The sequence below is a fragment of the Cricetulus griseus genome, chromosome 2 (assembly GCF_003668045.3).
Source record: "Cricetulus griseus strain 17A/GY chromosome 2, alternate assembly CriGri-PICRH-1.0, whole genome shotgun sequence".
Classification (NCBI taxonomy): domain Eukaryota; kingdom Metazoa; phylum Chordata; class Mammalia; order Rodentia; family Cricetidae; genus Cricetulus; species Cricetulus griseus.
The window spans coordinates 312,404,237-312,432,171 of record NC_048595.1 but is presented as its reverse complement, the minus strand read 5'-3'; the positions used below and the strand labels follow the sequence as shown (position 1 = coordinate 312,432,171).

Genomic DNA, 27,935 nt, shown 5'->3' with positions numbered 1-27,935 from the left:
TGATGTCTAGTGAGGTGACAAATGTTCATCTCATCTCAGTCTCATTGCCTGCATAGGAGGTTTATGTTTTCTTCATTATGTAAGTAAGAAAACCGAAGTGCTTGTAGATGAAATACCTTGTGTCTTACACTGGCAAGTGGAACAGAAACCACTGAATTCTGTCGGCAACCCGGACTTGACCATCACCTAGAGTGAAGGGTTGAACTGAGGAGGCAGCAAGTACTCTGGGGCGTGATAAACACTATGGCAGGGCAGGTCCACAGGAGTTCCTCACACCCCTGTCTTTAATTTCCACATGGTCTGAAGAACCCAAATCATTGCTTCTGGAACAGAGCTCCAAACCCACAGGTGCAGCTGCCTGCTGGGACTTTCCACTTGGTTATTCCACACCCACCAACACTCTCAGCCTGCCAGCCACATCTGTCCTGTTTCCAGATGCTGACGATATATCCCTATCGTTCTCTCCACCCCTTCACACGAAGCCCCTTGGGTGAGCCCCATGCCACCTCCTCATATTGCTCCACTACTTCCTTCTCCACTCTACGGCCTCCGCTTAGCCAAAGCCTTTGCCTTTCTCCTTCAGTAATCGAGAAAATGATCTTCCTGCCACACGAACAACTTTCTTTTAATCAGGTTTCCATCACCAGAGTGTCACTTCTTGCTCAAATCCTTAAATCACTGCTTAGCCTGGCGGACAGGAAAGCCCCTTTTCTGACAGCACCAATGTGTTCCTAATAGCATTTCTGGACACTGCTTTCAACAGAATATATTTACTGAAAATTCCTCATGTGCCAGTTCCAAGTTAGGTGTAGGAGATAAAACAACAAAGCCTATTTTGCGCTGCTAGCACCTGAATTGAAGTGTACCGTTCTGTTCAAAAGGAATAAATAGAAAAGGTTTTCTTTTTGAACAAGTACAGTAGTTCCAAACGCTCAAGAGCTACAAGGAGATCATATCTGTGAAAATTATGTTGGATTCCATAATTTACTTTAGAAATGATCTAATAAAACTTGACAATATCTTTAAAAGATCAATTGTGATCACCAAGTTAATTTTATGCCTCAAGTGAAAGGGTTAGCACTAGAAAATAAATATAATTCAACAGATAACAAGTAAAAAAGAAAAATTAGCTGATTAGATATAGCAAAACCCTTTAATAAAAATATCTACTCCCAATTAAAAGACAACATTTGTCACTAGGAACAGAAGGAAGTCACTTCAACGTGATTTAAAGTGGCTGTAATAACCTACAGTGAATGCTACCCCTGGTATTTGCAGTGAATACCTACTCCCCACTACCCCTGGTGATTAGGACAGACACTTTCCATCATAAGCTCAGGATCAAGGCAAAGGGATTTGTCATCACCACTTTTGTTCAGCTTTGTTGAAGGTTAAGCCAGTGGAGGTTCTAAGCAGAACAGTAAGGCAAGAAAAAGAAATAGAATATTTTAAATGAAACAAAGAAAAGCTGTATTTTTATACAACATGGTTGTCTGTGTAGAAGATCTGATGGAATCTGCAAAAAAACTTACTAGAACTACTAAGTAGAGTTAGTAAAATTCAAAGGTACAAAAACCTACTGTATTTTTTATTCGTGTGTGTGTATATGCGTGTGTGTGTGTGTGTGTGTGTGTGTGTGTGTGTGTGTGTGTGTGTGTGCTTATGTAGTGTGGGTATGTGTGTGTGTATGGGTGTGTGGATTTGTGCATTCTTGTAGAGGGTACACATATATGTTTGTGCACCCATGAAAACTAGAGATTGATGGTGGATATCTTCCTCTGCTTCCCTCCAACTTGTTTTTTGAGACAAGGATTTGCACAGAATCTGGAGCCCATTGAATAGACTAGAACATCTGGCCAGCAAGCCCCCAAGATCCTGTTGTTTCTGCTTACAGATTACATGTGTACTGGGATTACAAGTGCACATAGCCATGCCTGGCTTTTTATATAGGATCTGAGAATTGAAACTCAAGTCCTCATAATGTGGGAAGCAAGTACTTTACCAACTGAGCTATCTCCCAAGCTTTTCTATAAAGTAACAATAATCAATTGAAACTGAATTTAAAGTACTTTTTGTAATAGTATTCAAAAATTAAATACTTAGTTAAGAATATGTACAAAGATGTTCAAACTTATATACTGGAATCTACAAAATATTTCTGAGAGAAATGAATGATGATCTAAATGAGCATAGAAATATACATTGTTTAAGTGTTGAAAGACTTGAATTAACCTATAGATGCTGTGTATTTCCAACCAAAATCCCAGCAAGGCTTTTAAATATCAGTTGACAAGCTGATTCACAATTTATGGGAAACCAGAAGGACCTAGGCTAGCCAATATTAACCTTATGTAAACTAAAGTAATTGAGGCAGTGTGAATCAGTGTCAGGAAACACTAGTTGTTCAATGGAACATGGCAGAGCCCAGACATTGGACCTATGAATATACAGGAGCTTAGTCCTCCAGAAATGTGAAGGCAGTGAGAGCAGACAGTGCAACCTTTTCAACAAATGGTGCTGGAAAACTGGAGAGCCTTATGCAAATAAACTTAATCTACACCTCTTAGCTGATAAAAAATCAACTAAAAGTGGATCATAAACCTAAATATAAGAAGATAGTTTCAAACCTTGTTTCAAAATAAGCAAATTTTTAATGTTTACAATTTCTATTGCCAAAACTTTTGGGTTAAACAACAGTTTCTTAGACATGAACTAAAAGCATCATCCATAAATGATCAATTGAGGGCCAGTGAGATGGCTCAGTGTGTGAAAGTCCTTGCTTCCAAGCCTGAGGACCTGAAATTAATCCCCAGGACCCACATGGTGGAAGGAGGAAGTCAACAAGTTGTCCTCTGCCCTCTTAACCACATATATGCCTTCCCCACAATCAATCAATAACTCATCAATCAATCAATCAATCAATATGAGCTGTTTTGTGGATCAATTGGTAAAGACTTTAAATTTTATAAATTAAAAACTCTAAAAGACACAGTTCAGCAACCAAAATAAGGAATGTGCCACCACCTCCCAGCCCAATCAGTGTTTTATTATACCATTTTAAGTGACAAATTTTTACAATATACAATAGGATTATTCCATAGCATTTCTCAATCCACACTCTCCCTCTCAGGTATGAACTGGGCAAGTCAGCTGTATCCAACTGAAGCCCCACAAAGATGGGTTACAACACAGGCACACGCCTTTAATCCCAGCACTTGGGAGGCAGAGGCAGGCAGATCTCTATGAGTTCCAGACCAGCCTGGTCTACAAGAGCTAGTTCCAGGATAGCCTCCAAAGCCTCAGAGAAACCCTGTCTGGAACCCCCCCCAAAAAAAACTAACCCCCCAAAATAACCCAAAACACTGATTGGCCAGTAGCCAGGCAGGAAGTATAGACAGGGCTACTAGACTAAAGATAATAGGAAGGAGAAGGGTAGAGTTTTAGGAGTCACAAGCAGACACAGAGGGAGCAGGAGATGAATGTGGCATGTTAATAGGGGCATTGCCATGCCTCCGAGGGTAAAGAAGGAACATAGGTTACCTTAAAATGTAAGAGCTAGTTAGTAACAAGCCTGAGCTATTGGCTGTGCATTTATAATTTATATTCAGCTTCTGAGTTGGTTATTTGGGACTGAGTGGTCAGAATAGGAAACTGCACTCTACAAATAGTAGACAGGCAAATAAAAAGGTGCTCAACATCATTAGCCATGAGGGAAACCGATTACAACCACTCCACACTTCACAGAATAGCTCCAGTTAAAGAGCCCAGTGAGTGGTACTGCTACACGCCTTTAATCCCAGCACTCAGGAAGCAGAGCCAAGTGATCTCTATGAGTTTGAGATCAGTCTGGTCTACACAGCAAGTTCCAGGACAGCCAAGGCTATGGAGAAACACTGTCTCAAAAAACAAACAATAACAAAAACAAACAAAAAGACAGACTGACCAAGATGACATCTGACAAGGTTGTAGAGAGAGTGAAATTCTTACATGGTGTTTGTAGAAATATAAAATAAAGATGATGTACTGTATAAAAATAAGCATCTTAAAACATTAACATAGGGGCTAGAGAAATGGCTCCGTAGTTAAGAGTGCGTGTTGCTCTTTCAGTGGACCTGGATTCAATTCCCAGTACCCACATGGTAACTAACAAACTAGTTACAGAGGATCTGACACCCTCTTCTGACTGCCATGGGCACTGCATACACATGGTACACATACAAATGAATGTACATACATACATACACATACACACAGGCAAACACTCATCATTATTTATTTGAAAATAAATCTTTTAAAAATAAAATAAATGTAATATAATATATCCTTGCCATTTGACTCAATAATTCTACTCCCAGTTATTTATCCAAGAGAACATAAGGCATGTGCTCATAGAAACAGCTGTACAGAAATACTGCCAGGCACTGTGACACATGCCTGTAATCCCAGCACTTGGGAGATAGAAGCAGAATGGTAGGGAGATCAAAGTTATCCCCAGATAGATTGCGTAGAGCCAGCCTGGGCAATATGAAACATTGTTTCAAAATAAATATATTGTTAAAGAAGATATATTTGTAATAGCCCTAAACTGAAGAAATACAAATATTCAGTAGCAAATCAGTGCTTAAATAAATTGCAGTACAAAAGGCAGGGTGCTGCTTACTCTCAAACTGTTGGCATATAAGCAAATGCAATGGGGTTGCAACCTGAGTATAAAGCCAAAGCATGAAGGATCAGAGAGAGCTTTACTACCTGTAGTAGACAAGAATAGCACTGACTTAGCTCCAGAACAACACCCTTCTCAGACAAAGGAAGCTTATGCATACTAATGTAGGGGCTGGCCCATTGCTGAGCATGCTCAGTTGAAGGTCATAATTTAAGGACTGTAGACATATTTTTGGATATGCTTAGCTCAAGGATAATTTGAAGGTTAAAATGGTGGACAAAGGTGCCTCTGAGCACACTCATTTTTCAGGTTTTGACTAAAAATAGAGGAAAGGACATTTTGAAGTTGCAATAACATAGGAGTTTGTCACAAATGATGCCTGTTTCACCTTGAAACTAACATGTAACAACATGAATGACTCTTGAATTGTGCTGAGTATAGATCCACACCCCAAAAAAGTATGTGTTACAGGTGATAGTTATCTTTGTCAGCTTGACACAACCTAGAATCACTGGGAGAAGAGAGTCTTGATGGGAGACTGTCTACATTGAGTTGGTCTCTGGGCATCTCTAGAGGAGGGAGTTGTCTTGATTAATTGATGTGGGAAGGCCCCGCCCACTATGGGCGACCTCATTCCCTGGGTGGGGGATTCTGAACTACATAAGTGGAGAAATCAAAGTGGGCACAAGCAAGCAAGCAAGTGGGCACGATACAGCTATTCTCCCTCTGCTCGTCACTGTAGAGGTGACCTGCTCACTCCAGCTCTTACTGCCATGACCACCCCACATGATGGACCGTAACCTGGAATTGTGGGCTAAAATAATACCTTTCTTTACTAAATTGTTTCTTGTCAGGGTGTTTTATCATAGCAACATAAATGAAACTAGAACCCTATTTTATTCCATTTATATAAATGTTCCATTTGTTCCAAAAGATACAAATATAAATTACAGTGACAGAAAGCAGGAAAATGGGTGCCTAGGAGTGGGTGAAGCTGTGGGGAGGGTTGGGAAGTGGGGATCCCCAAGGGCTGTGATTATTACTTTTGCCTCTGGAGTAAGGTACATGCTATCTTCGTTCAGCTATAATTTCATTTTGGTGTGCATATCAAATCTTTGAAACTGTTTACTTCAAGTGTCAATGACCTTGTGCTCTATATGCTGTTCAAATAAAACTAATATACATAAAAGAGAAGCAGTCTAAAATTACTTAAAATTTATTCTGAGACCAGAGTCTCCACATATTTAAAAGTTTTAAAGCAGTTACTAAAGGGCACATGAGCTTTTAGGGTAGAAATATTGTTTCATAACTGAAATTGGATATATATGAGGATGATAATTCAATAGCTGTTAGTCTAATATATTCTGACAGGGGCTTGGGGATAGCAAACTATACTTCAGCCCAAGCTTAACCCCTCTTCTTACTTTCTTTTCCCCTTATCACTTAGGAATGAAAATGGGTGAGAGGTAAGGATGGCATAATTAAAATGGCACAATTATATGACTCATAAAGAAACATAATGGCTCCCTAAATTAGCCTTTTGTAGACTCTGAGACTTGCAGAAGGAGGTTTCACTTTAAAGATTAGAAATCAGCTTGGTTCTATGCAGCACAGAATGGTCTTCAACTCACAGCAATTCCCCTGCCTCAGCCCTCTTTTCACTTTTTATTTTCACTCTGAGTCTCGCTACATTGCCAGGATGGTGTTACAGTCATTTTATAGCTCAGACTAGGCTTGAACTTGAGACCTCTGGTCTCAAACTTGGAAGTAGCTGGGATTACAAGTGGCTAGGATGTACCACCAGGCCTGGCCAAGATTCATTTTAGTTCAAGTAGGGTGGAGATCGGACGTTGGAATTTTTTAATCAACATATTACATAGGAGACTCAAGCCATGTGACATCAATGTGCAGCCAGGTCTGACCTGCAATGAAGACTCCCTGCTTCCTCAAATCTCCTTGGGTTGCATACAGTCATCACTGTCACCTACCAGAAGTTCTTTCTACCTTGCTGGCCAGCAGCCATGTTTTCTGTCACCTTGGTATTTAGTAATAGCTAATGTAAGGCTTTGGGTATAGCTCAGTTGCAAAGTGTTTGCTTAGCATGCATGAAGCTCTTGGCTTGGTCCCCAGCACCACATAACCAGGAGGTGGTCAGATGGGGGTTCAAGACCATCTTCAGCTATAAGTCAGTATGAGGTCAGTTTGGCACATGTAAGTCCCTGTCTCAGAGAATAGATGTAGCTAATTTGCACTAAATTCATAGGGTGTTTTATACTTCTTTACCACTGGCCCCCGGAATCAGCATTGCCTTCTAACTTGCTGGCCAGAATATCAAGACAGGGGTGGGGGGTGTATAAGAAGAATAAATATATAAGAAGAAAAATCTGCTCTACCTAAGCATGCTCCTCTTGACACTTAACTCTCTCTGGCTCTAGAAATGAATAGAGGTTCGGCAATTGCAGGAGAGAAATTCCACAAATGTCTAAGGAATCCTGAAGCAGCCACTTTCCCTTTGCTCGTGATAGAATAACGCATCGTTTCATTTCCGATGCTAACTAAATGCTGACGATTTTCTCCCCACATAAACTTCTTTTGGAATGAATCAAATTGCCATGAAGGACATTGGTAAGACTGATTTTTCCAGAGGAGGTTTAGTTAGATTTTAAACAGCAAATTTTTGATTGGGTTGACCGATTTTGCTGGTTTGAAATTCCTCCTTTGGGGTGCTACTGCTCACTTCCACGAGATGGCAATGCTGTGCACTGTTGCTGGCCCCTCCTCATGCAGAACGGTGTTTTCAGAATACATTGTCCTACAGCCTTACTTGCTGAAAAATTCAAGCTTCTTGAGTTCTGAGAGGCATCAGAAGTGTATCTTCAACCTGGGGCTTAGCAGATGCATAAATGGTATTTAATCAATGTTTGCTAAATGGATGTGTGTGCATGCATGTGTGTGCTTGTGAGTGTGCCTGTGAGTATGTGGGTGCGTACATGTGAATGTGCATGTGTATGAGTATGTGTCATGTGTGTCTGTGTGTGTGTGTGTGTGAATGTGTGTGACTGTGTGCAAATGTGTATGTGTGATGTGTGTGTCTTGGCGTATGTGCATGCATGTGAGTATACGCAGGTATGAGTGTGTTTGGAAGTTATACATTTGATTTTGAATGTGCACTGTGTGAAACTTTGTAAAAGTGTGTGTCAGTGTGAGAGAGTACGTGTGTACATGTGTGTGTTTGAGCATATGTGTACATGTGTGTGTGTGTTTGAGTGTGCATATAGATGAGTGTGTGTGTGTGTGTGTGTGTGTGTATGTGCATGAGTGAGTCTGTAAGTATGTGCTTGTGTGTGTGAGTGTTCACATGTGTTTGAGTATAAGTGATGAGTAATGTGAATGTGTACATGTGTGAGTGTGTTTAAGGGTATTCTGTATATGTGTGTAAAAATGAGTTTGTGTTTTTGAGTGTGCATGTTTATGTGAACGTGTGACTATCTGTACATGTATGTTTGTAAGTATGTATGAGTGATATGTGTGAGATTGTGTGATGTGTGTGTGTTTGCATGCATGCACGAGTGTTTATCTGTGTGTGCATCTGTGTGTTAGTGTGTATGATGTGTGTGGATATGTGTGTATGTGTCTGTGTTTGTGCATGTGAGTGTGCATGAGTGTGTGTGTGTACATGTGTCTGTGTGTGTGTGTACATGTGTGTGTGTGAATATGTGTGCCTGTGTGTGAGTGTGTCTCACTGAACACTATGACTGACCACAGAGTGACTAACATAGTAACTACTATGCTGACCATTACAGTGGCCACCTCAATGACCACCACAGAGCGTGTGTGTGTGTGTGTGTGTGTGTGTGTGTGTGTGTGTGTGTGTGTGTGTGTGTGTGTGGTCTTTCTTGTAAGCCAGGGAAGGAGCTCTCCTAGTAATAGAAGATTCCTATTTTACATTTTCTCTTTCTCTACTTCCTCATTGGTTTTGACAAGAACATGAATCCCTTAACAAAGCCCGATGACTAGTCCCCTCCCCCACTTTGCTCCTTAAAACAGGCATGCTGCCATGCTAAAATGAAAAGGTTGTTATAACAAAGACATACCTGAGGATGGTCTCAATGTATAAGAGAGTCTATATAAGTTCCATAATATATGTTGTAAGTGGGGGTGGAGGGGTAAGGGGGATATACCCTGGGCAGATTTTCAGGTCCACTAAGCCCATATGAAGAGGACTATAGCAGAAAGTGAGAGGCAAGGGTGCTCCACACTGAACTTCCGTCCTGGCTGAAGGGACCATTCCTCAGGTGGCATTACCTCCTGTGATTTGCTTCCACCCTCAAAGGCAGAGGAGATGCCAGGTGGTCCTCAGCCCCCACCCCTAGCTCAGACAGGCACCTACCCATGTCATCTCACTATGGTAACTGTCATGTGATAAATATTTAAAGATTTAGCAAAGGATTCTAATTATTTGTTTGGAGGTAAAGAATGGGAAGAAACTATTTCAATAAAATTCTCAAGTTTTTTGTTTTGTTAGCTTTGCTTCATTAACAAAAACAAATATTCTGTATCAGTCTCTGCCTAGTATCAGTCTTCCAAAGCAATGTATCCTTATCCTTTACAGGCGTTTTACAGAACACCTTCGAAAGACATTGAAGGGAACATCTTTCTGTAAGTTAAATGTCCGAGTAATGTTTTTGGTTCTTAGGCACAGGACTTGACTTATCAAGTTACAATGTTTGATTACCAGGAAGCTGTCTCTTATTGTAGACTGCTGCAAAGCTGTGACAAAGCTGTGAAGCCCCCAGCAAGGATCTCAAGATAGCTAATCAGACTTTGTCACTTGCCTGAGAAATTAGTCTATATCTCTACCATCTAGATCCATCCCATGGTGGAAAAGACCCAGCTCAGATAGGGCTGAGTCCTTGGGCTTCATGAATGTTCACCCAACACAATCATTAAGAACTAACTCTTTGACACCTGAATAAGAACCAACAATTCAGCATCAAAAGACCATGCCATCAATCAACATTAGTGCCTATTAAACAGTTTGCTTTGGAGCTCAGCTTTGCTTATTTGATTGTATCATTTAAAGCAGCTAATAAATTCCTATGTGCACCTGATGATTGTCATAAAAACCATCTAAAGCATCCACTTTCAATATGAAGACATCACTCATCTAGACCTTTATCCCACAATAGCATCCAAAATACAGAAGCAGAAAAATTGGTTCTCCCTCCTCCTATCAGGGCCAGCAGAGAGAGCTGGGTACTTTGAGAAGGCAAGCACTTTTATCTTTATTTTAAACAGCCAAACGCAGGCTTCTGTCACCACAAGGAGCAATCTGCTGCTAGGAGCTGCCCAAATTCCAAGCACCTGCTTTCTCTGGTCTAGAGACAGATGGTGCATCATAAAAATAAAAGCCAGAGAAAATGCACAGAGAGATGGATTCCTTTAAGAACTCTCTATGGGGTCCTTGCTCCCAAAATCCAGCACTACAAACACACACATTTCCTGTTAATACTTTAGCTGAGAATTTTGGAACTGATGGAAAGCATTAAAAAAAAATCCCATAGCTTGGTTTATAGACACACAATTACATATTCCCACAGGAGGGAAAGCCAGCCTAGAGATTAAAACATAATAGTGTATTTGGGGAATCCTACAGATACCCTCAGAGCAGCTGCTTTTCCTAACCTTGAACACTGTTTGTTGAGTGCTGCAAGCCCTATTCAGTTCTTTCTTACAACTCAAGCACCCTCGATGGCATGACCTCATTTACATGTGTAGGACTGGCACCGATGAGTGGGGCCATAATAAATCGGCCTCCAATGATATGAGTTTCCACAGTAATTATGTAGCATAGTATTTCTCAATTCCCAGAAACCCCTGTAGGGCTTATTAAAGCACAGCTACGTTGGCCTGGATCCCAGATATTCTGCTTATAGTAAGTCATGGATTGGACCTGGGAATTGCCATCTCTAACACATTCCCAGATGAGGACCGGGCTGGTAGGCTGAGGACCACTGGTGTAGAGCATCCCTTTGACACACTGGTGTCAATAATGACTCTTTGGGTCTGTGTCAGCTCCTCAGTAAATACCTACTTTGCGCTGGGCACAATCGAAAGACCTTCTTTGTTTATATTTAGATGCTATCATTAGATACAGATAAGCACCTGCTTAGCCCAGTGTGGCAAGACTGCCTTATCCTTTGAGTATCTCGGAAGAGTCAATGTCCAATCTGCTTGGTTAGCTGACGTGCAATCTCATCAGTGTCCAGAAGTGGCTGAGGCATGCACAACGGAGCACTATCTCTAGAGAGATGTCTGTTGAATTCTAACTGTTAATCATCATATGATTTTTGTTACCTTTCTTTGGTTTTTCTGTGTCAGGGTTTCTCTGTGAGTTCCTGGAACCCACTCTGTAAACCAGTTTGGCCTCAAACTCAGAGATCCACCTGCCTCTGCCTCCAAAGTGCTGGGATTAAAGGCGTGCACCACTACCGCCCAGTGAGTTTTACTACCTTTCATCTTGGGTTTTAGTCTTAACCCTTAAAGAAGCTGGATCCTGCTATCTTAAATCTCTAAGCCAGTGGCTCTCGACCTTCCTAATGTGACCCTTTAATACAGTTTCTCATATTGTGGTGATCCCAACAATAAAATTATTTCGTTGCTACTTCATAACCGTAACTTTGCTGCTGTTATGGTCATAATGTAAATATCTGATAGGCAGGGTATCTGATATGTGACCCCAAAGGGGTCCTGTGTTGAGAACCACTGCTCAAAGCACACCCCCACAGATTGCACTGATCAAATTATGACAGACAGTTCATATGGAGAAATTAAGCCACATTTAGTATTTATGTTTGACTTCTTCTATACTCACACTTGGTTAAATTTTAGAGCATGGCTCTGGTGCAAAACACTGCCATCATTTTAACATTTACTTCATACACATTTGAGAATATAAACATACCTTATTCAACTTGACAAAATCTTCCAGTCCTGCTTCCAAGGGGTTTGTATCACAGTTCATCTGAAAGGAAAACATGTTTCGAGTTTTGGATGAGCATGTTAATTTGGTTCACATCAGAACTGTGTTACCTTTAAAAGGTTTAGTACTTCACCAAGATCTGCCTGCCTCCGCCTCCAGAGTGGGGGACTAAAGGAGTGTGCCACCACCCCCAGCAAATCTTAGTACATTTTGGGTAGGGGTGAGAGGTATGTATACAAGTTCACCATTACCACAAAGAGAAGAGTAAAATGGAGAAACAAACCTATTACCTCCATTCAGCAAATACTGGCAAACACTGGCTTCTCCCTGAACTGGTGTATAAAACTGATTCAAACAGTAACATCATTTTCTTATATTGTTATCTAGGAGCAAAGGCACTTCATGATTTTTGAGTAAAGATTCTTGAAAAGACCGATTATGGACTAGCCTCCAGAAAAGTATTTTTAATTCAAAATTCAAATGAAGTCTTTTGGCAAATGCTGTCCTTTAAATACAGCAAGCACAGAAACTGGAAGTTGGGATTTGTTTCCACTGCTCTTTTATTTTAAAGATGTTAATTGATTAATTAATTTTAATGTGTGTATGTCCATGTCTGTGTGGCTAGGGCTAGGTGCAGGTATCCTTGGAGAACTGAGGCATCGGATTCCCAATCCCAGAACTGGACTAATAGGAGGCTGTGGACTGCCCAAGAGGATGCTGGGAACTGACCTTGAGCCCTCTGTAAGCAGACTACCTGCTGCTACTGCTTTGAACCACCAAGCCATTTCTCTGGCCCCTGCTATTCTAAATTAATAAATATTTGAAGGATAACACATGACATTCCACAAGCAAGAATCTCCTGTGTATTATGTAATATTTTTACATAATTATGTTTTTGAAAGTTCTTAAGTAACTTCGCTTATCTTGCAATTAGGCATGAATAGGAGTAAAGAGGGACCAGTTGGTGACAGAACACTGGCTTTTACAGAGTTCAGAAAAGAAAAAGGGAAAGTAGTGTTGAATTTCAAAATGGTTGAATCATGATAGGATTCATCGATTCAGGGGAAAGCCAATATTTAGTACTAAACCTGAATAAAGTTACGAGGTGCTGTCTCTGTTTTGCTTTTATTTTTTTCCCTCCACAAATTTTTATTAGAAGATTCGAATTTATATGATGAGAAATAAGAAAAGATGAAAGGGGTTGAGATAAACTCAGTAGAAACCGTTAGACGTACAGAAAAGGGAACAAACAGAAAACCACACCATATTCAGTTAACACTGTTCATGAGAAGAACTTTCTAGAAACCAGCCTGCTTCTCTATGGCAATGGAAACGGCCTGCTCTAACCTGCCAAAGAGCCAACACAGGAAGGCCTTACATAAGCCAGATAGACATAAGACTACCTTACACCACGTAAAATTGTTCTCATATTTCTTAAATCGGTTTGAGTTTCCTTGAAATTTTTTTTCAGTCTGCTAAAACTTGGAGGTTTTTTTTTTTTTCCCCTCCAGGAAAACAGAGCGGCTTCGTCGCTATATCAACACTAGAGGGCGCTCTGGCACTGTTGGGAAACGGAAATGGAGTGCAGCGGTAGGAAGCAGAAAAACAGAGCAAAACAAACAAAAACCAGGAAAACACCAGAAACATAAACAACAGAATATAGCAATGCTTGACTCTCAGGGGGCCGCTTCTCTACTTTTTGGGGTAGACCCAGGAGACGAAACTTTTTCTGAGGGCGCTGCCCTCACCTAAGTCCTGGCTGTAGATTGCGCCCTGAGCAGGCAGGAAAGGGCTTCCTCCAAGTTTGCTTCTAGAATAAGGCCCAAAACTCCCTACATGAGCTTTCATGTTAAATTAAAAGTTAATTGTATGGTGTGCTTGTTCGACTCATTATAAAGCTTCTCTGTGTCTATGTTCATTTTGTTTCACAGAAGAGCGGAGTATCCAAGAGATTAGGTCACAGAAAGAGAGTGCAGGCTGTGGAGGATCAATCTAACCCTGAGAAACCCCACTCTGAGGATCGTTTTCTCCATGTCCGCTAAAACCTCAGGGTTGGGCTTTGGCTCTCTCACAAGTAAATAAAAATAGGTGAATAGGAGCTGAATCGGGAATCTGGACCATGTGATCAACAATCCAGTGTTGTTGCATGCAAAATAAGAGTCATGGTAACAGCACTTTCTTGAACAGCTGAGAAGGTTGATGGCTAAATGTCAGACTCGTGGGACAAGGGCCTCTGGGTGTGCCCGTAGTGTTGCTGCTTCATTGCAGCAATTAATGTGGGAAGACTTATCGTCATTGTGGGCACCACATTTCCTGGACTATGGATGAAATATGCCAGTTCCCTCAAGCTGCTGCCACTGTGACATCCCCACTGTGAAAACCCTTTCTCCCTGGAGTTGCTTTTGCCAGGGTATTTTTATCACAGCAACAGGGAAGAAAGTAAGGCAGAGCTAAATGGAACCAATGCATATAAAAATGTTGTATAAATGATTAAGTATTTTCCAAAGAGAAACCCTTGGCTACCACTATTACTGGAAAAGGCTAGACCAACATATACAGGACCATTGTCCCATCCCTCAGAAAAAAAGAACATTAGTTCATCCAAGGATGTATTGTGAGAAGAAACTGAGACACAACATACCAGAGAAGGCAAGGATATGAAAGGTAGTACTAGAGTTCTCTGGGGTGTGCCTGTCAGAAAATGTCTGGGATTCACCACCAAGTGGGGGTGAGGGGATAAAGGAAGAATAAACATTATCCCAGAACCTGGTCAATGTTCAGTGGTAAATAGGGGGAATCAAAGTCATCCAATAGTGTATGATTTCTCAACAACCAGAATTGATAATAACACTGATAAAACTAGCCCTCCAACAAACATTAGATTCAATGATCATAAGGACGCTGGTATACAAACCTCTGAGCCCCAAGCTCGGAAAGCTTTCTCCAGTCTTAAGGCATTCAGGGCATATGTTCCAAAATTGTCGATCCCCTCCTCCTGGCCTGCATTCATGATAAGTTCATACAGTGCTGCCGAATCTTCTCGTCTGTGGTACAGCTCCCATCCCAGCTCACCTGAAATGAATGGGCAGAGCCCACCCGGGAGTGAGAGCACTGCTTGCAGTGTGAGCACTCACATACACTTGCTAACACACACAGGAGAAGCCCCACTCATGTAAGGCAGTCTTTGCCAGTTTTTAAAAGAACAGCTCATGAGGAGCCAGCCGGTCATCTTATGGTCATTTGTGTGTAGTCCTGGCTCCTATACACAGGGCAGATGCTAGAAGACTCAGCTCCAGACAGAAAGACTTGCTTCCCACCCTGGACCTCCGCTTCATGCTGAGCCTTGCCTGGTTTCAGGACAGTGTGAGTAGGTAAACAGCTAGCACATGTTTTCAAGGGCTTCGGCTAGATATGGAGAGGATGTCTGTGATGCCTACATTCAGGAAGCTGAGGAAGGAGGATTGTGAGTGCAGGGCTAGCCTGGGCTACTGAGACACTGTTTAAAAATAAAACAAACTAAAAACTTTAAAGAGGGTGAGGAGGAGCCAGTTCAGACAGTAACATACTTACCATGCACTTTGGCAGGAAGACCTGAGTTTGATCCCCACATTTTAAAAAAGTGCAAGGTGACGGGGGGGGGGGGATGGGGAGGGCACAATGGCTCAGTGGGTAAAGGTGTCTGCTGCCAAGCCTGATGATCTGAGATCCCTAATACCCATACACTGAAAGAAAAGAACTGGCTCTTGAATGTCACCCTGTTGGGCTAGGGATGTAGATACTCTGGCTGGTCAGCCAACCTATGAGAAGTTCTGGTTCAGAAAACAACATAACACCCAAGGTTGACATCTGGCCCCCACATGTAACCATATGGGTCCCCACAAACATGCACACACATATGCTCACATACACAAAAATAGATAATAATGGAGTTCAAGGTTTAAACACTCCAGTTTCCAACCCAAAAATCACAAGCCTCAAACATATAAAGAATGTGAAATTATTCCTATTTCTCTCTCGTAGATAGGCAGCTATAGCCTTTAGCTTACTTTGCTTCTCATTCCTCCCGCCCTCCCCTTTTCTTCCACTATTAGAGCTAGGTTCTAGAAAACCAAAGAAAAGAAAATCACAACTCAAAGACTCCTTTTGTTTGTTTGTTTTGTTTTGTTTTTATCCCAGTTGCCCTTTTTGTCAACTTTGGGAAAAGTTAGGAGAGAAGCCAGGAGGCTGTGATGTAACAGTGAGCACACTCCTTGTTCCCCATCATCATGGGATGATAGTGATGGACTCTGGCAGGACACCATCGGAGCAGGAGCAACATGGAAAGGCGAATGCCTGGGCACAAAGCACCCCTTCACTAAGGGGACACAGGAGTGAGAGGAACTCGAGGTAAGTGGGGGTGTCACTGGATAATAAAGAGCTTCCTGCACCAAATGCATACTCTGTGCAAGGTGGGGTGAAGACCCCCAGTGAACACATGGCTGGGAGGGAGGATTGCTGGGGGCCATGTTCTAGTGCAGTGGTTCTCAACATGTGGGTCTCAACCCCTTTGGGGGTCAAACAAGCCTTTCAGAGAGGTCTCCTAAAACCACCAGAAAACACAGATATTTACATTGGGACTCATAACAGTAGCAAAATTAGTTATGAAGTAGCAACAAAAGTAATTTTATGGTTGGGGGTCACTACAATATAAGGAACTGTATTAAGGGTCGCAGCATTAGGAAGGCTGAGAACCACTGCTCTAGTGGAAAGGCTGGCCTGGTCTGTCACATCAGGCTGGAAGCCACAGTGTGAGTGTTCCCATACAGTCTACTGACTGAGGTCTTCCAGTCATCCCAATGCATCCTCTGCTCCTTCCTTACCCACCTTCCTAAAGGGAAGCAACTAGAAGCACTACAGAAGGCAGGAGTGGCCAGACAGACTTCTTGTCTTAGAGTTTGGCAGAAGAAATCTTTCTTCAAAAATCAGAGAAGTGGGGGCGGGGGTAGTAAGTATGCATGAGTTTTCATGTATGAATACGATTACGGGTGTATGTGTGAATGAGCATGTGAGTGTGTGGGAAGGTGAGTGTGTGTGCAGGTGAGTGTGTGCATTGAAACCGTATGAATGTTGGGGTATGTGTGAGCACATGAGTGTGTATGAGCATGCATTGTGAGGGTATGACTGTGTGTGAGCACATGAGTGTGTGTGAGCATGCATTGTGAGGGTATGACTGTGTGTGTGTGTGTGTGTGAGAGCATGCATTGTGAGGGTATGACTGTGTGTGTGTGTGTGTGTGTGAGCACATGAGTGTGTGTGAGCATGCATTGTGAAGGTATGACTGTGTGTGTGTGTATGTGTGTGTGTGTGAGCATATGAGTGTGTGTGAGCATGCATTGTGAGGGTATGACTGTGTGTGTGTGTGTGTGTGTGTGTGTGTGTATGTGTGTGTGTGTGAGCACATGAGTGTGTGAGAGCATGCATTGTGAAGGTATGACTATGAGTGTGTGTGTCCCAGTTATGGTAGCCTTTCCTCACGTTAGTTGTTTTCCAATTCTTACCAGTGTAAGAGATCCTGATAGCAGTGACAGGAATGTCAGACACCTTTAAAGACTTGGTTTGGAGAAACTTGAAAACATTATCGCTGAGATCTTCTGAGGTCAGCTTCTGAAGGACTCTCCTTGCATACGGCCCTGCCACTCCCAGGACACCAACCTCATCAGTTATGTTTTGAATTTCTACATTATAGCCACCTCTGACAGCTGCTTCTTCAATCCATCTGCAATGGAGTCATAAGCACTATGTAAACGTCGCTTGAATAATGCATGCTTCTAACATAATACATCTCTGAAGACTTGCTTCAAATTAGGAATTATCAGAAAGTCCCTTGAGGGTCACAGCATGCAGCCATCTCAATTTGAAAGTTGACGAAACCGAGTCCCGGAGAGGTAAAGAGATTCTTTTTAAATTGCCCACTGAAGACTTGGGAGGGAATTTTCCAGGTAACAAGAATCGTCCAGTTTAAATGAGCTTTGCCACGGTTATAAATAGTGATGGTTCTGTTGCATTTAAACTAATGGTTCCATCTTCAAAAATTAATTTACACCTGAGTTTGCTTCAATGCCTGTACCCAGGATGCCTACTTGTGCTTCTAGCCATTAATAATGTGCCTGCCACCAGACATATAATTGCTCTGACAATCACAAAGAAAAGAGAAAAACTCCAGACTCAATTTCTAAATCTTGATGAGTTTTTGGGAGGCAACTGTCTGGCCTGTCTAGAATTTATTGAGCCATCCCTGGAGCCCTGGGAGTCTATCATAGTGTTTGCCTAGACTAGGAGAGGCTTTAGTGGCTAAGGTGACCTCCACACCCCTTGTGCTTGATCATCAGATTTCCATAATTCTACAACTAAGGTGAGGCTGAGTCAGACCTTGATTTAATAATACTACCCCACGTACTTTCGGAATACTAAAGATGGAAACTTTACTGAACTGAAGTTCCAGGCAAAGGAGGTCAACAATTCAGCCATGAGCCACTGTGCGCAGGATGTGGCAGAGGGAGATGATAACTAAGGGCATTAGCTGGCTAAAGTGAAACCAGCCAGGATGGAACCTTAATCAGTCATGCAAACTTGAACAGGTGACTTTAGCTCACACAGGTTTCCTCATCTGAAAATGGGGATAATGCATACTTTCAAAATCTTTTTATTTGGCACATGTATGTGCATGTGATGTATATGTATGCACACATGTTGTTTGTGTGTGCATATGAATGTGTATTTGTGTGTAGAGGCCAAGGAAGATACATGGAGTGTCTTCCTTGATGGCATGCCACCTTATATTTTGAGGCAGGGCCTCTCTCCTGAACCCAAAGCTTGCTACTCAGAGAGTCTAGCTAGCCAGCTTGTTCTGGTGACTCACTGTCTCTGACTCCTAAGTTCTGGGATTACCTGCAAGCCACTGGACCTATCTGCCATTATTATGGTTGCCGGGGAGTCTAAATGGATTCTACTTATGGAGCCATCTCCCCAGCCTCTGTACCATCTTAAGAGAATTAACTGAGGTCATGTCTGAAAGGAGTTCTGGCTCACTGATGATGCTTAATAAATAAGAGTCACTATTATCAGAACCAGGTAGCCCCACTGGATGGGTAGTCTTGTGGAGTGGGCAGGGGCTTTTGCTTCAACTCCTCCTATAAAACACATGAGGTTTGTTCACATTGATGAGGTTTAAGAATTAAAGTTGGGGGCTGAGGAGATGGCTCACAGATTAAGAGAGCTGAGGATCTTGCAGAGAGCTGGAGGATGGTTCTTAGCACACAGGTTCATAGCCGCCCATAGCTCCAGCTCCAGGGCTCTGATCCCCTATTCTGGCCTCTTCAGGAACCTGCACATGCACATGGATACACACACACACACACACACACACACGCACACACACGCACACGCACACGCACACGCACACGAACACGCACAAGCACACACACTGCACACATTCAAATACACACACACATTCCACACACTCAAATACACACACACACAACTACTCCACACACTCAAATATATGCACTCACACACTCAAATGTATACAACACACACACACACACACAGACACACACACACACACACACACACACACACACACACACACCCCACACACTTTAAGTGCTATGTGATGATTATCTTTTTTAAATTTTATTTTATTTTATTTACATGTAGGTTGTATTTTTGCCTACATGTGTGTTTGTGTATCATGTATGTGCCTGGTATTCCAGAGATCAGAAAAGGACATCAGACCCCCTGGAACTGGAGCTAAGACGGTTGTGAACCACCATGTGGGTGCTGGGAATCAAACCCTGGTCCTCAGGAAGAAATAAATGCCAGTGCTGCTAACAGCTAAACCACCTCTCTAGCCATCATGATGATTATCTTTGTCAACTTGATGCAACCTAGAGTCATCTGGGCAGAGTCTCAATGGGGAATGGGGCCTGGGGCGTGTCTGTGGGGGCATTGTCTTAATTAAGTTAAATGATGTAGGAAGACTTGTCCCAGGCAGGGAGTCCTAAACTGTATGAGAGTGGAAAAACAGGGCTGAGTACAAGCAAGTGATGGTGCATGCACTCCCTTCCCCGCTCTTGATTGCAGACATAATGACTAGCTGCTTGAAGTTCCTACTCCTGCCTTGACTTCCCCACAACGATGGACTGGAACCTGACATTGCAAACTGAACCCAGTGCCTTTCTTCTCGAAATTGCTTTTTGTCAAGGTATTTTATCACAGTGACAGAAATGAAACTAGAATGTGCTAACACAAGAAAAATGGAGTCTCCTGTTCAAAATTATTTTCCTGGATGTATATTTACCTAAGATCGTGAAGTTCTGATCCAGAGCCAGTAATCAACAGGAACTCCCCCGGAGACTGGTGAGAAACAGTCAGCTCAGCATACACTCGACCTTTAGGCGTCAGCATGTGACTTATGTTTGTAAAACCCACCTGCACAACACAATTTAAATCATTTTAGGGTGAATTAAATATCTTAACACACATGTAAACTCCGTGGGCCATGAAAAACCTCCAACTCTTACCATTTATATCAAGTTATGAACCAAACAGATTAATTTAAATTTTCCATTTAACCAATCATACAAAATTATTTGTCCTAAAATATTTGCACTTCAGGGCTGGGAAGATGGCACTGGGGTAAGGGCACTTTGGCCAAAGCTGACAATTCAATCCCTGGTGAAAAGACAGGGTGAAAAGACGCTTGGAAGTTGTCCTCTGACCTCTACATGCATAACACACATAAATAAGTGTAACAATTAAAAAACCCACCACATCCATTTACCTGCAGTCAACTTTTAGGATCTCACTGGCATATTAAATGAAGTCATTATTTTCCTAGATGACAATTAACTCAGCAGAAATTGCAGTTGGGAATTAGCTTGCACACTCTTGGTCAGTTGAAGCATTCTAGAATCCGCTCAGACTCAGATTAAGTGGAGCCAAAGAACGGTGGGTTTGAGGTTTTGTTTTGTTTTGTTTTGTTTTTTGGACCGGGTCAGAATCCTGGACCTTGTCTATTTACCTTAGGAATGACATTTGCCAAGAGATGGTCCAGAAGTCGGGTGGAATCTTGGCCTTTGATGTTGAACTTGCCAAATGGAGTCAGGTCAATTACACCAACTCTTTGCATAACCTGTTTGTACTCAGAGCCCACTGGCTCAAACCAGTTTGTGCGGCGGAAACTTGGCCTGAAACACGATATTTGCTGTTCAAGACAATTGTCATTCATTATCGAAAATAACAGAATAAGAATATTTTAATCAGCATCCCCACCATCTAGAAAAACTTGCACATTTGGAATCTAACTTTAATAGTTTAGTTATCTATGCGTTCCACCCATTTTATAATGAGTGAGTGAAAGCTAATTATTGAGAAAAATAGGACAGAACTCTCAGATACTCTGGTCTGAAGAGCAGTGTATAAGGCAACAGTCCAGGGGGTTTGAAACCTGGTTGCATGTTAGAAACATCTGGAAGCATTTTTCAAACACCAGTTGTTAAGCCTCATTAAATCAGAATGGAGTGTGTGTATGTACACATGTGTGCATGAATGCTGTGCATGTGTCTGTGCATGTGTATACATGTCTCTGTGTGTGCACATGTATAGGTGTCTCTGTGTGTGCATATGCATACGTGTTTCTGTGTGTGCACATGTATACGTGTCTCTGTGTGTACACATGCATACGTGTCTCTGTGTGTGCATATGCATACGTGTCTCCGTGTGTGCACATGTATACGTGTCTCTGTGTGTGCACATATTTATATGTCTCTGTGTGCATGTGTATATGTGTCTCTGCATGCATGTGTATATATGTCTCTGTGTGTGTACATGTATATATGTCTCTGTGTGCATGTGTATATGTGTCTCTGTGAGCATGTATATATATATATGTCTGTGTGTGTGTACATGTATATGTCTCTATGTGTGTACATGTATATATGTCTCTGTGTGTGCATGTGTATATATGTCTCTGTGTGCACGTGTGTATGTGTCTCTGCGTGCATGTGTATATATGTCTGTGTGTGTACATGTATATGACTCTATGTGTGTACATGTATATATGTCTCTGTGTACATGTGTATATATGTCTCTGTGTGTACATGTATATGTGTCTCTGTGTGCATGTGTATATATGTCTGTGTGTGCACATGTATATGTCTCTATGTGTGCACGTGTATATGTCTCCGTGTGTGCACATTAATGCATATGCCATGTGTATATGTGCATGCATGCACACTCACAAGCAGCTATTTAGCCAGCACTTCTTCAGAACTGTGAAAACAAGTCACTTCCACTTGTTAAAAGTGGGTTGGGTGCCATGGCAGGTTGCAGGGAATGTCCACCTGAAATAAGCAGTGGTCTAGCCCAGCACCTTCACTTTTCAGAGAAAAGGCACAGAGCAGCTTCCAGGTCTTTTGCAGTAGCTGGTGACAGAGCTGGGTCTAGAACCAAGGTCTCCTGATTCATTTCAAAAGGTCCTTCCCTCCTAAGAAAAAGGGCTTCTAAACATTCTGTTTTTAACTTCAAAGCAGGATGCTAAGTCTGCAGAACTTTCTGGTAGCCTAACTGTTAAACTAAAAAAAATTAAGCCAGATCTAAACGTCACAGAATGAAAAACAAAACTAGTGTTTATCTGAGTCATTCCTGGAAAACTAAGCCAGTATTCGGCCCCCATAATGCTAGACCAGCTGTTTCTAGAGCGGAACACACTCATTCATTCACAGCTGCTCTGCTTCTGTGTTTTACACCACTTATCTGAATTTAAAGTAGACATCAAAACCTGTTGTTTCCTGTGCATGCGTGTTCATGTGCGTACACATATGTGCATGTGCCTGAGGCCACAGGACAACCATACTCCAGGAGCCATCCACCTTGTTCTATTGCCAAGACAGGATCTCTCCCTGGCCTATGGTTTGCCAATAGGCTAGGCTGGCTGGCCAGCAAGACCCTGTTTCTACCTCCCTAACACTGGGGTTACAAGCATGTACCCCCACACCTGACTTTTATACATGGGTACTGGGGATCACACTTTAGTCCTCATGTTTGCATGGCACTCCTGCTTTGCCACTGGACTATCTGTCTAGCCCCAAACCTTGTTTAAAATAGCAAAATGAAAGTGTAAATTATCTTCTAGACTTGTTGTTCCTTTTTCCTTAGTTTATGGGTTCTCCTGGGAAAAATAATCACCATTAACACCAAGTCCAGCAATGACACACAGCACTTTACAGGAACTCAGAGGCCTGTTTTGGTGGCATGCTTGGTGTTTTAGTTTAACCCAAAATGCAGGTGCTCTCAGCTGTTTCATGACCCAGAGCTGTGGGGTTTTTCCATGTAGTATTTGAACCTAAGCTACGACAACCCTTCTGCAGCCAATCAAAACCATGTTGGTACTTGTATGGGGATGAGGAAGGATCCTCTGAGGTTCTGGTAACTGCCAGCAGAAAAGGCTTCATACAGGGTGGAGTAGTACATGACCTTAATCCCAGCACTTGGGAGGCAGAGGTAGACAGATCTCTGTGAGTTCAAGGCCAGCCTGGTCTACAAATCGAGTTCCAGGACAGCCAGGACTGTTACACTGAGAAACCCTGTCTTGAAAAAAAAAAAAAAAAGAAAGAAAGAAAGAAGGAAAGGCTCCACTGAGACTAGCAGTGTCCCCTGTGCTGGCCTAATGGAGTACCCCACCAGCAGCAGGTAAGTGATACTGGAGTAGATTCAGAGCTCCTCTGAAAGCAATGCAGTTATGATGGGAGAAGAGCCATGCCCTGCTGTCCTTCTGCTGTCCTTCTGATCTGCCCCTGCAGTGGAAGCCCTTGATCAGAACGAAGGCAGGCTAAGACATTCACTTACCGATACTGAGTGTCCTGGCCAGGTTTGTAGAACCAGTGTGGCTGTTCCCAGCCCGCATGGAAGCCCATGGAACACTTGGACTCCAGGGTCTTGTAGAGCCCACTGACCCTCTGGGTTGGCCTCCCAGCAAACCGCTCTTCTTTAGGGTAACCGACTGAGAAGGGAACATCAGTGCTCTAATAGCATGCCACTGATATGACACAATATACTGAAGGGACTTTATCATGGAAACAGCAGAACTTATATTCCAAAAGCATATATATGCTTTTTTAAAAAAAAAATGTGCCGCCGGGCGTTGGTGGTGCACGCCTTTAATCCCAGCACTCGGGAGGCAGAGGCAGGCGGATTTCTGTGAGTTCGAGGCCAGCCTGGTCTCCAGAGCAAGTACCAGGACAGGCTTCAAAGCTACACAGAGAAACCCTGTCTGGAAAAACCAAAAATAAATAAATAAATAAATAAATGCCACTTATACTGATCATCAAAGGGTAAAGTAAAAATACACCCAAAGCTTAAAAACCAGTGATGTGCCCAATCATTAACTACATAGTCACATGCATCCCTTGCTATGCCTTAAGGCAGGGTGCTGTTTACAGCTTCTCACCACCCCCAGGGGACCGAGCAGAGTATCTAAACTGAGCAGTCTTTCTAGAAGTCAGCAAGTTAGTACTTCACCAATGTTGTTGAACCCGTACGATTCTCTGGCTTTGGCCTCGGTGTACTGCGTTGTCGTCCACTTGCCATAGCGATTGGGATCCAGTTCTATTAGGTCAAAAGGTGGTTCTCCATGCAGGATCCAGTCACTGAGGTACTTGCCTACCCCTCCAGCATGGATTATGCCATAGCTTTTGGATACAAAGGTTGGCACCTTGTTACAAATGCAGTGCATTCAAATGGTAAGACATGTTCAAGTATTGTACAGGCCATCAAAAGTTGGAGTCACCTAGGCATGTTAAAACACTCCAGTAATATCATATTTATGCTGTACATGTTTTTTCCCTCAAAACATGTCAGGGCATGTTCTGGCATGCACATGAAAGGCACCTGACTTGATTGCTGGTTTGTTTTCACTGTCCACCACAAGGGATACCAGACCTACAGGTAGCCTGTGGCTGCTAGCTAGTAAAGACGATGGCTTTAGGGAGGATGTGGCTGGCACTCCCCTGCCTTCTTGAGCTGTGATTACTCTGAATGACAGGAAACTCTGTGGGAGATGCCCCTGCATCTCCTCTTGTCCCAGTGTGGTGCTGGTTCTCTTGGGTGGTGGCCCCTGTGCAGGGGACCTAGGAACACTCAGGCAGAGGCAGGCACTCAGTGGGAACTTTCGGGAGAGGGCAGAAAGGAATGTAACCTCGGTGATTTCTTGGAGGGGGAAGGTCTGCTTGTCCCTTATTTCTACAAGAAGATGTGTTGGGGTCTCATGTCACCCAGGCTGGCCTCAGACTGACTACCTAGCTGAAGGTGGCATTGAACTTCTGATCTTCCTGTACCTCCCTGTCCCTAGCTCTGGCATCACAGGGATATAGCATTATGCCTGGCTTATAGGGCACTGGGGATCAAACTGAGGGCTTTTTGCATGTTAAGCAGGCACTCTACCAGCTGGGATACAGTCCCCAGCTCCCAAGGATGCTTTAAACTACACAGATAATGGCTTGTGACATCAGAATCAGTTTCTGGTAGGCTTTAATGAGGGTCTACCTGACAATCCTTATCCAACAAAGCTTTTCAATATGGGTTACTGTGGTTACATAAGAAGGAGCTTTTGAGGACCTGAACGGGGAGAGAGAATCAAGGAAAGTTGATATTAAGTTGTGAGAACCCCATTCTATCCCTGGGTTTGATCCCCTTTACTACATATTTTAAAAATCCTAACTAAAGAACCCCAGCATCCCCCAAACTATAGTGACTTGCCAGCCAGCACCTTATTTCTAAGAAGTGTAAGAGGAATTTGACAGAAAACAAAATGCTTTTTCCATAACTGCACTCCTTTAGGAAAATGGGTGTGGTAGACTGTTAACAAGTCAGTTCCCAAGGAGAATGCAAAGGCACACTTGGTGCTTGCAGCACGAGGCTTGGCACAGAGCTTCGATCAGTAAAGATCATTAGGACCAACAGCCAAATAGAATGGAGAACAAACTAGAATATTAGAAACTGTGATATGATGGTAAAGTGAGTTTGATATCAATACTCAGCATATTAATTGGACAGATATTAGAAATGAAACATGGGCAAGGAATGGACTCTTAAACAGGAAGCAGCCAGGGGAGTTCTGCAGAAGTAAACAACCTTAGACAAACAGGAATTACGGTGAAAACACACAAGACACGTCATCCATGTGATACTTTGAATATGTGGCATTATGTTATGAAAACATTCTTGTCCAATTGGGACATTAACCCACTGGAAGGTAATGGCATAAAAAGAGGCACAGAGAATGGAAGTGTCAGGAAATACATGAAGACAGTTTCAGAAAATGACTGCCACCTGTGTGCTAGCCTTTATCATATAAGTGCTTAGCGCATTACATGATTAGCTCCTGCTTTCATTCCTTGGTCATCAAAAGGAGACAATCCCACCCTTATCTTACTCCCCATTCCACCGTATCCCCAGCCTCCATCACCTCTTCGTTTTCCATTCTGGGGCCTGATATTTTGAGACTGGATTTAGCTAAAGTAAGTGCTTCTACAAGAAATGTTAAATCTTGGGGTGCTACTCACCCAAAGCCTATGGCCACCCAGTAGTTTCTGACCCCCTGATGGGGCCCCACCATAGGCAGAATGTCAGGAGAGTAGGTGATGGGGCCATTGACGATATTGATGATGTCTGCCTTTTTCAAAACAGGAATCATTTCCATGGCAGCTTCCAGGTGGTCCGTCATCCGGTCCAGATCAGACTCGAAGAGTTCCTTTCCAAAGCCTAGAGAGACAGACCTTTGAGGTCAGAATGTCTCCGTGTACAAGCAAGTCTCAAAGCGATGCAGTCTCTGGAACAGGTGTCTGTTAGGTAGACATTCCTTCATCTTTAGATGCTAAACTTGGGACCAGTGAGACGACTCAGAGGGTAAAGGCACTTTCCACCAAGCCTGACAGCCTGAGCTCATTCCCTAGGAAAGAACTACTGACCCCTGCAAGTCATTCTTTGACCCCCACACATGTGCCGTGGCATTTAAATGTTCACACACACAAATCAATCAATCAATCAATCAATGTGACATTAAGACTAAACTTGACACTCACTATCCCCACACATTCCTGGGAATAATAAAGCTATTTCTCTCTAAAACAAAAGTCAACTTTTTAGTAAATAGAAATTGAAATTTATGCTTGGGGTCTCCCCCTAATATTTAATCCAATTTTTTTTTTGAGACAGGGTTTCTCTGTGTAGCTTTGGAGCCTATCCTGGCACTTGCTCTGGAGACCAGGCTGGCCTTGAACTCACAGAAATCAGCCTGCCTCTGCCTCCCGAGTGTTGGGATTAAAGGTGTGCACCACCAACGTCCGGCCTAACCCAATCATTTTTAAAAGAACAATAATTTGGCTTGGCAGGAGTTTTTTTTTTTTTTTAACTTGTAATTAACGTAAAAAGGAGAGCAAATGGAGTGTACAGTTACTCCAGAACTCTGAAGAATGAGGACCACTACTCCAGGATCCAGGGTGGAGGACTTAAGAGCCCTTTGAACTCCCCTTTCCCCAGGCAGCCTCCTTGTTGTAGCTTGTTCCCACATGCATCCACAGGCTCATGTTCTGGGTGCAGAGGTGAGTCTTGTGCAACAATTATCTTCTTCGTGTCCTAGAAGTCACTGTGACTGAAAGCATGGCCACAGGTAAACTTGATGACGACTGTCCACATAGTAGCCACCCAGGTTCTCCCAGCCCTTCCCGAGGCCTGAGGTCAGGGAAGTTGCATGGAGCCACCAAGCTAGCTCGGTTACACTGGGACACATGGACACCCATGCCAGGAACAATACACAGTCTGACTCTCCCTCCAGCTAGGATTATTTAAATATTTGTTCAGCATTTATTTGGAAGAAAAGCCACAGTATGGGCAGAATGGAGATGGGGCCCCTCCCCATACCAGCCTCCCAGCTCAACCCTCACTCAGAAGTCTGGAGCAATTCTGCTCAGGCCCAGATGCTCAGGGCCCACTCAGCAAACCAAAGCCCTCCAGATGCTGGACCAGCCTCTGCAGGAGGCAAAGTGGGGCATAAGTCCTTTCCTGTCACATGGGAGGGAGGGGTAAGTTATCTGCCCCAAGTTATTTATCAACATACACTTCCAGAAAATAATCTTATGTTTCTTCATATTCCCTGATACATTTCAGTGCCCAAACCATATTTTACCTTCTTTTATAGACTAAAACAGAGGGTGGGGGAGATGGCTCTGTCTAGAAAGGAACTGGCCTTGCAAG

At 42.8% G+C, this 27,935-nt stretch overlaps 1 protein-coding gene across 1 annotated transcript in view; it reads right to left on the bottom strand.

Moving 5' to 3' along the window:
• Positions 1-27,935, bottom strand: part of Dmgdh (dimethylglycine dehydrogenase) — a 66,702-nt gene that overhangs the window by 14,345 nt on the left and 24,422 nt on the right. Inside the window, exons 7-14 of the mRNA XM_027401719.2 lie at positions 26,246-26,444; positions 24,204-24,373; positions 23,532-23,685; positions 20,707-20,872; positions 19,984-20,114; positions 17,183-17,400; positions 14,560-14,717; positions 11,628-11,687 (exon numbers count right to left, since the gene is read on the bottom strand). Coding sequence (XP_027257520.1) covers positions 11,628-11,687; positions 14,560-14,717; positions 17,183-17,400; positions 19,984-20,114; positions 20,707-20,872; positions 23,532-23,685; positions 24,204-24,373; positions 26,246-26,444 — 1,256 coding nt within the window. The remainder of the gene's footprint in view (positions 1-11,627; positions 11,688-14,559; positions 14,718-17,182; positions 17,401-19,983; positions 20,115-20,706; positions 20,873-23,531; positions 23,686-24,203; positions 24,374-26,245; positions 26,445-27,935) is intronic.